Source organism: Galeopterus variegatus, unplaced genomic scaffold (genome assembly GCF_000696425.1).
Source record: "Galeopterus variegatus unplaced genomic scaffold, G_variegatus-3.0.2 Scaffold3653, whole genome shotgun sequence".
Taxonomy (NCBI): Eukaryota; Metazoa; Chordata; class Mammalia; order Dermoptera; family Cynocephalidae; genus Galeopterus; species Galeopterus variegatus.
This window is the reverse complement of record NW_007729764.1, coordinates 21,382-30,735: the sequence shown is the minus strand read 5'-3', so window position 1 is coordinate 30,735 and position 9,354 is coordinate 21,382. Positions and strand designations below refer to the sequence as shown.

The window sequence follows — 9,354 nt, the reverse complement described above, 5'->3', positions numbered from 1 at the left end:
AGCAGATCAGCTATCCATGCTGTGCCTCAATATTTCCCTGGTGTGCCTGTCTCTCGACTGCCCACACTGCAAACACTTCCCATGGGACAGGCTGTGCACTAGTCTCTTGCAATGACTCTGGCCTCTCAGTGGCTCCTTTTTTCTGTTGCTGTGGCTCCTTGATCCTATATGGGTCCACGGGAACCCTGTTAGTGGTCCTGCTGGCCTGGGGGCCACTACGGCCCTCTTTTCCCCTGCCGCCTCCAAGCATCTTCATAGGAAGAGCACAGCTGTGGCTTTTGCCAGCTCTTGCTCTGTGCACCCACCAATTCCAGCCTTGAAGCGTCTGGGATTTGAAATGGTAGGAGCGGTCCTTTCTTTCTCTTATCGTGGTTTCTCCTGCCTTCATGAACTCCGCAAGTATCTCCTCCTCTTCCCCTGAGCTCTAGCGGCCCCAGCTTGGCTGTTGTTGCTTTTTAATAGCTGTTAATGGATTGATTTGTAGGAGAGAGTGATGCCCGGGACCATCTATTCTGCCATTTTGACCGGAAGCCTCTTCAGCTAATCTTAAAGATAACTTGGAACTTACATGAATTCTTTAAGAATAGGATGTCTCACCCACGTTATAAGGCTCCTCTTCAAGGCAATTGATATTTTTCAGAGAACTGCCTGTGCAGTCGAGTCAGCTACAGGTCATCTATACATGTGCACGTGTGTGTGTGTACGCACTCTACTAGAAATTCTTCCCAATAACATAAACAATATATAGTTTTACTTTGTATGTTCTAAAAGTTGCATAATAGTATGATATGGTAACTTTCTATCTGTAACTTAGTTTTTGAGCTTTATCAAATTTGTGTGCTTAAGGCTCTAGTTCCTCAATTTTTGCCACTGTATAGTATTCCACTGTACTTACATCTCATACTTCATTTAACCATTTTCCTATTGTTGGAAATTCAGTTTATGTTAAAAGCCTTACTTATGACAAACAATGCTACAATAAACAACCCACGCACGTGTATGAGATTTCCTGAGCTGATATACCCAGGAGTGTAATTATTTGGTATGAAGTTACATTTACTAGATACTGCCCAACCAATATCTAAAGTGGTTGTATCACAGTCACTATCTTCCAAACATTTAAAATTTTTAACGTGTTACACACGTACATGTAATTCCTGTATGTTTAAATAATATAATTATATATATAAACACACACATATATATAACCACACATACACACACACAGCAACCTCAGAATCATGATTCCCTCTGGGGTAGGAGAGAGGAAATAGATTGGGGGAGGAAGGGTTTCAATTATACTTGTACTATTTTATTTCTCAAGCTAAGTGGTAGGTATATAAGCGCCCATTACATTATCTATAACTATAAGTGCCCATTACATTATCTATAATTTTATATATAACAGAAATATTTCTAGGGGCTTCTGTTAAAATTAAACTCAGCATTTAATTTTGCTTCATTTCAAAGAACAACTAGAGGATCATAATCCCTCATCCCAACTTTCAGAGCTATATGTGTTTGAGAATTCAGAATTTCTTGTATTTTAGGAGGGTATCATGATACACCACCATATATTACATCACATCTTCAGTGGCACCTGTAATCAAATGATGTTGAAAATAAGCATTCAGTGCTATTCCAGCTGTCACCTTCCTCTCAGGACCAATAAGCCACCAGCCTGACCCTGTACACATGGCCCTCACTTCTCAAACCTATGCTGATTCCTTTTCAAGAGTAGAGGTGGAAAGCAAGTGCGTGGGAATAGCAGGAGGCCTTTGGGGCAACTAAGCCAGGATCTGGAGTTTTAAGTACCTGGAATTTCCCTGAATGCTCACCAGGGCACCAGTGCCCACAGCTCTGCAGCCCTGACCAACCAGTAGGGCATGTACACCTCCTGATTCCTGCCAAACCCATTTTCTGCTTTATTTAAGATCCTGTTAGTCATTACAATGAGACTGACCCAGCTCTATATCCTAATCTCAGTTCTGTCTCCTCAAAGTCAGCATTAGACACACACACACACACACACACACACACACACACACACACACACACACAAATATTCATACCACTCTAAAGCAGATTTCCCTTCACAGACTTCCTAACTTAAGTGATTAACCCTGGCTATATTTGGTCAGTGTGCTAATCTGTCCCCCTGCACCCCACTGCTCATCCCCCGAGAGCCCTGTATTTCTAACTGCTGCTGGCATCGTGCCTACTCCACTACCCGGGCTTGGGTGACCTTCAATCCCAGCATAACACATAATCAGCCTCACAAAATGATGAATACCAACCTGTTCTTAAAAGCTGAAGCTGAACAACCTTTTTTTATTTCTGATTAATCTGACATTAAGGAAATAAAGAACATCATGCTTGGCTTATGTCCAATCAAACATCTGTTATAGTCATCAAAATCTCTTGCCTATTATCATAAGTGACATTCTGAACTGATGTCAGCAGTATAGGCAATACCCAATTCCCTGAATATCAAATTCAGTAAGCACAACCTAACCATGAAAAGGTGAGGAGAAATCTCTCTTCTCCTTCATAAATACCCAGTGGCCCAACAAACCACCTCTATTGGTCAGGCTTCTTTGTTTCTTGTTTCTTTATTATATTTGCTAAATGCGCAGGCCCTCCACAGAGCCAATGCAAAGGATATCAGGTGTGCCCAAGTATTTTCAAGGGCAGCCATACCAGCTTTCTTGGGAGTTACACGGTAACTCAGCACTGGAGTAAGACAGCAGCAAAGAAAGAAAGGAAAAAGCCCCACTCACCATAGAAGAGAAAAGCTCTGGTCCTGTGATGATGTAGGTAGGTCCGGTTGATGGTGAAGAAACAAGTGTCCGCTCCACACTGGCCTAGCCTTCCGGTTTCCCCAGTCAGTGGGGACCACCAAAGCATTACGGGGTAGCTATCCATTTCCAATTGTTTTCTCCTATTCAAGGTCAGTGCTTCTTTCTTAAGGAATGGGTTGAGAGCTCTGGGCTCTTCCTCCATTTCTGCATGTCCATCATGCAAATTAGAATGTTTAAACTTCTTCCTTTCAAACTTCCCCAGCTCAACCACTACCTACAAGAGAAGACAATCATTACCAGAGTCCAATTATTTCATTTCCTTTTGCACATCTCCCATTCATCTTGACGTTTTAGCCTCTTAGCTTTCTATTGCTGCTGTAACAAATTACCATGAACTCAGTAATTTAAAACAACACACATGTATTACTGTACAGTTCTGTAGGTCCCAAGTCTGAAATGGGTCTCACTGGGCTGAAATCAAGGGATCATCATGGTTACGTTCCTTTTTGGAGACTCCAGGGGAGAATCCCTGTTCTTGTCTTTTCTATCTCTCAGGGCCACCCACCACTCCCAGCTCATGCCCCCTCCTCCATCTTCAAAGCCTGAAACATTGCATCTCTCTGCCTCTTCTTATGTCACTCTTCTCTCTGATCATAGCCAGGAAAGTCTCTGTGCTTTTAAGGACGCATGATTACATTGGGACCACATGGATAATTCAGGATAATTTCTCACCTCAAGATAGGTCAAATAAATCCCATCCTCAAAGTCCCTTTTGCCATGTAGAGTAAGATATTCACAGGTTCCAGGGATCAGGTTGTAGACACAGCCTCCAAAATATCTACTAACAGGATGCTTCATAGTTCTACTGAACACCTATAACAGATACATTTCCCCTCCATTTTATAAACACATATAGTACCCAGAAATAGTTTTGTCTTTTAATGAAACCTATCATAAGGTTATTACCTTACTACTACTAGAGATTATACTCTAAGAAAAATGAGTTATAAATCACCAACTGGTTTCTTCTTATTATAATTAAAGGAGTCATAACATAGGTGTTATGTTTCTAGTAATAGCCACTGTAGCATTGAAATGGCGAAGTAATATCCATCGTCAAAACTCCCTGGAGTCTATGTTATCCACACAGCAGACCATGAGTGTGGGCTTCCACTAACTCCCCCTTAACACCATGTTTTTTATGTATTTCAGGACAGTCTAAGGCTGGGTCACTGGGCAGCTAGGCTATCCTATCAGTGCTCAGGAGGGCCGGGAGGGTGCTGCAGACGCCGAGGGCAGTTGTTCTCTAAAACTGCTGCTATTTCATCAAACTTTAAGATTTGCTAATGATATGGCATTACAAAAATCTGTTAGAGAAAGGGCTGATCTGTGTCAGATGTAACATTAGGAGTCAAACTATGAAATAAAGCAGTGGAATGGTGGCACATGTACACCTCTATGTGTTAACTCCTGCACCGTTCAGCCACAGAGGGCACACTCCATGTATGGCCCGCAGCCCCACTCCTAGCAGCCAAGGGTGGGGCCTGTTCTATGTACTTGTTACCCCAATGGTAGCAAAGGGACACTGACCACTGACACGTCCCATGGAGTCTGTAGCTCCCTGGGCAGGGTCCATAATATTCATTAGATTCTCAAAGATACCCAAGGCAAAAAATATATTAAGAACCACTGAGGGAAAGCCATGAGGTACTCCAAAAGGAGTAAAGAATTATATTAGCTTTAAAAAATCATGGATTATCCGTGACACCACAGTCAGCATTAGAACAGAAAAACAGTCACTGAAAACTAGTCTAACTCTTGCCAACAGCTTTCTCGGCATTTTGGTAATATAATAATGTGGCTCTTCCCCAATAGCTTGATGGGATAGAGTTGACTGGTAGCAGCAAACTCTCTTATCTTTTCATCCAACCTCCCATGCAAACGTACAACCAGTAACTTAAAAGTTTTTACAAAGCCATGGGGTATAACTTCAAAAGTAAAATTTGCTCCACATTTCTGATCAATGTCTACTACATGAGCTGTGAGTTCATTTACAAACAATAAAGATTGCTTTAAGGAGAGATTTTTCTGGCAAACAGTTTTAAAAAAAATACTTAGCTTCAGATATCGCTACCAGGTTGTACAAACATGTGGGAATAAAGGAACATATTACAAAACTACAAGGATAAAATCAGCCAAATCTAGCTGTGAGTTCATTTACAAACAATAAAGATTGCTTTAAGGAGAGATTTTTCTGGCAAACAGCTTTAAAAAAAATACTTAGCTTCAGATATCGCTACCAGGTTGTACAAACATGTGGGAATAAAGGAACATATTACAAAACTACAAGGATAAAGTCAGCCAAATCCACAATCTGAGAAATTCAAAAGAACAAATGACCCAGTTTCTTCAACAAAAGATGAGGCAGAAGAAAGTTTTAAAGTTAGTAAATAAATAAATAAAATGAAGTTAAGATATACCAACTAAAAGCATGAGTGAGATTTGTTTATTACAGATTCAAACCAACCCATTATAAAATGACTTTCTAAAGAAAATTGAGGAAAATGTAATATGGCCTAGTATGTAGAGGGTACTGAATAATTATTGTTAATTTTGTTGGGTGTGACAGTAGTAATATGACTATATTAAATTTTAAATAGTTCCTATCTTTTAGAGAATCATACTACTGTGCTATACATCCAGGTGTAATTCTGTTATGTCTGAGATTTGCTTTAAAATATTCCAAATGTATTCATGAATTATTTGTGCAACTAAAAAGTAAGTAAAATTCAAAAATAAATAAAGGTACATATACACCCAAAGCATTTACAGATAGTATACGCAAAATATAATTAAATGTGAGTGGAAAATAATATCTAAGATGAATGATTTCCTCCAGAGAACCAAATAACTTAGGTTATAGAATCTGTTATGGGCTGAATTGCGTACCCCAAAATTTGTGTGTTGACGTTCTAACCTCAGCACCTCTCCCTACCTTAGGAGATAGGGTCTTTAAAGAAGAAATTAAACTAAAATGAGATCATTAGGTCATAATCCAATAACTGGTGTTCATATAAAAAGGGGAAATTTGGACACAGACAAGTACAAAGCAAACATGAGGTGAAGACACAGGGAGAAGACAGCTATCTACAAGTCAAAAAGAGAGGCCTCAGAGGAAACAACCCTACGGATGCCTTGATCTTAGACTTCCAGCCTCCAGAACCATGAGAAAATACACTTCTATTGTTTAAGCCACCCAGTCTGTGGTATTTTGTTGCAGCAGCCCTAGCAGACTACTACAGGATCTATGACATGAGTTTTTTTCATTTATCCTTCCTTTACCCTACACACGTGGCAAATTATTTCATCTGAGTAGCCCTATGAAATAATTTACTTCTACAGTAAAAACTGTACTTTTACAGTAAACACAGGAATGATTCTGAATGCATAGGCATTATATTTTTAATTTATAGTGTGTTTGTTTTTTTTAAATAGTATTTCCACAACTCTGAACACTGAAGCTTTCGATGTACCAGTGAGAACTGGGAAACAGCCCAAACCACACTATTGATGGCAAAACTGAAACTATGAGCCAGATGAAGGATTATCTCTAGTAATCACACCACCTTTCAAGCTCTGGAAACTCAGAAATGACACGCATATCAGAAACACAGCAATTGGTTCTGACATCAAAAGGAAAGCTCTTAGCTTACATGCAGGCAGAACAGGAAAAAGTGCCAAAGTAAATGCCTACTAAGATCAAAGCTCTCTCACAACCTCCCACAGAAAGGAGCAGAAAACTCCAGCCCTTCCTGAACAGCAGGTCCTGGATACTTCCAGCATCTACAAAGAGGGAGTCAAATATTTCCTCTGACCAGAATCCCAATCCAGCAGCAGAAGGTAGTGGATGCACCAGTCCCAGTGTCCACCAACATGCTTTTATAAGCATTACCTCCTTCAATTCTAGTCAGGAGAAAGAAGATCCTGAACAGCATAAAGGCCCAGAGAACACTTTAGTTTCCATCGATCCCACGCCTGAACTACTCACATCCACAAATAATCTTTAAAAGTCCTTTGGATTTTGAAATGGGCAGCTGGTACCTGAATAGGGGCAAAATATATCTGAGCTCTTATCTATCCTTTTACTATCATTATGCAATTTTTATTTTAATTTGAAATCAGCAAAGTTCAGAAAAACTGACTAAAGGAAATAAGTGCAGGACTAAAGAAATGTTTCAGTTCCTAGCAGCATACGTCAAGAATGACAAATTTATTAATGCACGTTTTACACTGCATCTACTAGAAGGTACAGACTGTTTTGTTCTCAGAATAGTCCTTGCTTCTTCAAGAATGATGACAATAGCAGACTTTGAGGAAGCTGTCAGCTTTGAGACCCAGTAAGACAGATTGAGCTTTACTTTCTGGTTATCTAAAACCAGGACCGTACAAGAGTCACAGACTGACCCTCAGTCTCAATTATTTTGCTTCTACCTGCACATGCATTCACTAAACCTGTTTCACCTGATTTAAAAAAAGAAAAGATTGAGCTTTACTTTCTGGTTATCTAAAACCAGGACCGTACAAGAGTCACAGACTGACCCTCGGTCTCAATTATTTTGCTTCTACCTGCACATGCATTCACTAAACCTGTTTCACCTGATTTAAAAAAAGAAAAAAAGAAAAAAAGTGTTTCTCCCACCTTACACTGTAAAAAATCCCAATCCTGAAAAATTAAGCAAAAAGTACTCGGAGTTCTGAGAGAATGGAGGGGGGGGCAAAGGCCCAAGAATCAACACTACACCACCCAAATTCTTGGTACCTGGAGTGTGACAAGCAGAAAGATGGTAGCTGTGATGCACAGGCAAGATGCCAAAAGCTTCCTCCTCTGAATCCGCACCATGCTGCCCTGCCCTGGGCGACTGACAGAGGGCTAGTCTGGCTACCAGGTGTGCTCACGTCAGCTCATAGCCCAAGACAGCTTCACGTGCAGCATCCGTCTGGGTGCCAATTTCCTGCACTGCCATTCCTGCTGGGATCTGGTCTCCATGAAGGACTGAGATGCGAGGCTCCAGGTGGGCCTGGTGTGGCATTTAGAGGAAATGGCATGCAGTCTTCTTAAGCTATCATCAGAGCAGCTAGATTCTCCAAACAAGAAGCATCCAAAAATTCTGAAACAAATGAACAGATCACCTTTTAGCCATAGTGCAGAAGATTTAATAGATGCATTGTTGCAGAGTTATTATATAGAAATCCAAAAGTTTTAACCTAAAAGGAAGCTTTGAAATCATGTAATCCTAATACCTCCCCCACAGATAAGGACACCAAGACCAGAGAGGCTCAAGGCCACACAGCCTATTGGAAGAGGGTGCCAAATCTACAATCAGGTCCCAAATCTAAAATTCTGTTTTCACTTAAATTTCTCTGCCATCAGAAGACTGAATTCCAGAAGTCATTTACATGTAGTCACATCCTTCTATCTAGGTTCCAAAGCAGTAGAGAAGTGAGTAGAGTTTTTCGGAACTGTCTACTCAACTCTATTAAAACTTAGAGAAAAATAAATTAAAAGTTCAGGCTTTGATCAAAAATGAATAATGACCAACTGGCCCCAGCATCCCCCAAGGAAACCAGCTTCAACCACAACATGAGGTATTCTGGTTACTGATTTATTTGTTAAGTCTTTTATGGCAAGTGCAATAACGCAGTGGGTTGTTTGGACAATATGATTCTCTGGAAGTTTCAAAGATTTCCATCTATCTGAAATGAATGATCATTTCAAAAAGTTTAAAAAAGGAACTAAATGGCCCCATAGAAAGCTTTTCTCCCCATGATTCTATGTGAGGACTGTGCCCTCATGAGTGGATTCATCCATTCATGGAGTGATGGGGCGATGGCAATGAGTTACCATGGTGTGGACTGATGGCTTGACGAGGACAGCAAATGAGAAGGTTAGCTCTCTTGATCAGCTCATTTCTCTCACCATGTGACACCCTGCATTGCTATGGGACCCTGAGAGAGTTCCCACCTAGAAGAAGGCCCTCACCAGATGTGTCCCCTGGACCTTGGACTTCTCAGCCTCCAAAACTGTAAGAAATAAATTTCATTTCTTTATAAATTACCCAGTTTGAGGTATTCTGTTATAAGCAACAGAAACAGACTAATACAACTCCCCAGTTGGCTTTACCTAGCCTTTCCATAATTCAGTTTCCAAAAGTAGACAATAAAGGTACCTAATCAGAGAGTTATTGTGAGAATTATATGACTGTTAAAACACTTATTTCAGAACCTGGCACATAATAAATGTCCAATAAACATTTGTTTTCTATAATTATATTTAAATATTACAATTTTTATTATACCTTTAGGTGGAAAATGAAGTGGAATTCATATAAAATATGTTGCTGCCTCATCAACTGGAACTTCAAATGGAGAAACGTTCACTTTGCCAAAGAAAAGGAGCCCACTAGTATTTGCTGAGGAACCCACGATGAGCGAGACCTTTCCTAAGTGCTCAGCATGCAGGAGCTCAGTCAATCCTCCCGACAACTCCAAGCAG

The 9,354-nt window shown here is 40.3% G+C and overlaps 1 protein-coding gene across 1 annotated transcript in view; it reads right to left on the bottom strand.

Moving 5' to 3' along the window:
- The window catches only part of LOC103601251 (alpha-(1,3)-fucosyltransferase 10-like), a 45,281-nt gene extending 37,310 nt beyond the window's left edge, over positions 1-7,971 (bottom strand). Inside the window, exons 1-2 of the mRNA XM_008585635.1 lie at positions 7,621-7,971; positions 2,781-3,075 (exon numbers count right to left, since the gene is read on the bottom strand). Of these exons, the coding sequence (XP_008583857.1) occupies positions 2,781-3,075; positions 7,621-7,701 (376 nt within the window). The 5' untranslated portion in view covers positions 7,702-7,971. The remainder of the gene's footprint in view (positions 1-2,780; positions 3,076-7,620) is intronic.
- Between the last annotated feature and the right edge of the window lie 1,383 nt (positions 7,972-9,354).